At 46.0% G+C, this 1,416-nt stretch overlaps 1 protein-coding gene across 1 annotated transcript in view; it reads left to right on the top strand.

Annotated features, from left to right (window-relative positions):
- The window catches only part of GOLM1 (golgi membrane protein 1), a 59,957-nt gene that overhangs the window by 13,531 nt on the left and 45,010 nt on the right, over window positions 1-1,416 (top strand). Inside the window, 1 exon segment of the mRNA XM_019625498.1 lies at window positions 325-536. Coding sequence (XP_019481043.1) covers window positions 325-536 — 212 coding nt within the window.

Genomic DNA, 1,416 nt, shown 5'->3' with positions numbered 1-1,416 from the left:
GTACGTGTGTACACGCAGACACACATATACACCATGTTTTCTTTATCCATTCGCCTGATGATGGACACTTAGTTGCTTTCATGTCTTGGCTATTGTAAATAGTGCTGCAGTGAATTTGGGGCATATATTTTCATTTTTAGTAGCTGTTGCCACAATAACTCACCAAAAGTAGTCCTGTCAGCTTTCACTTTTCCACCATCTTGGCCTGCAGATCAGTTGGCCCTCCATTTCTGTGTGTAGTGTCTCACTCTACTTTTCTGATTTGTCCCACCCTAAGTTATATGCCTGATTTAGTGTATTTCATTCCCTCCTCCTCTCTGTCAGGGTGCTCAGCCTGGGCACCCAGCCCCTGTGCTTCAAGGAAGCCAAGCAGCCATGTGGAAAAGCCACACACAGGTGTTGCAGCACCTAGCATGTGCCTGGGCTCTGGGCTCTGCGTCTTCAGCAGCTTCCGTTCTGTTTTGGAGGAAGATGAGATTCCTTCAGATGGCCAGAGAATGATTATTAACAGCAATAGGAGTTCCATGAAGAGATCAGTATTGGCTAACATAGCTGGAATCTTTTCCTAAAAAGATTGGATTTGAGCCATAGAGGCACAGCTAGGATTTAGAGAAGCCTGTGGAGGAAGGATGGCATTTCAGGCATGTAGAGTGACATAAGGCAAAAGGTTAGGGGTGGGGAGGTGGAGGGCGCGGCACATCCCCCTGGCTGGTTGGGAAATACTCTGGGAGATGAAGTTGTTCAGTGGCAGGTGCCATTGGCCATTGTATCTAAAACCCTCTCTTCTCTGGAAAATGTCCCTTCACCCATTGCTGCTGTCCACATGGAAGGCTGGGTGGCCATGTTTGTTACATTTTCATGATCCACAGCCCATTGGACGAGGGAAGAAACCGGCACAGAAGGAGTGCTCCCATTGGCCAGAGCATCGACCAGTCAATCAGATTCTCTGTCCTGATAGTTTGAACGAAACCCCACAGACTCTGATCGTTTGATGGTAGATACTGCAAATGAGACTTCAGCTGATTCTTGGGGATTGAACCATCATTCTCCTTTCGCTTTTTTTCTGCCTCCTTGTCTGTTGCAAAATTAGGTATGTTTATGATGTTTGACCACATGAATGCAATTATGCAAGTTCATGTGTATTTATACAACTTGGTGGAAAGCCCTTGTATAGTCATCTCCAAATGATTGTGTATAAGTCAGCCTTACATTACTTTCAAAAAAGTTGTTGTTATTAATTATCAAAATATTGTAGACAGTTTTGAAAATACAAAGAAAGTTAAAATCAGGGGCTGGCCGAGTGGCTCAGTTGGTTAAGAGCTCGCTCAAGGGTGCGAGCTCTGAGAGACAGTGGTTCGATTCCCGGCCTGAGCCGAGCTGCTGCTGAGCTGCCAACAGGTGGCAGGATGGCTCAGC

Source organism: Hipposideros armiger, unplaced genomic scaffold (assembly GCF_001890085.2).
Source record: "Hipposideros armiger isolate ML-2016 unplaced genomic scaffold, ASM189008v1 scaffold_632, whole genome shotgun sequence".
Classification (NCBI taxonomy): Eukaryota; Metazoa; Chordata; class Mammalia; order Chiroptera; family Hipposideridae; genus Hipposideros; species Hipposideros armiger.
This window is presented reverse-complemented; position numbering and strand designations above follow the sequence as displayed.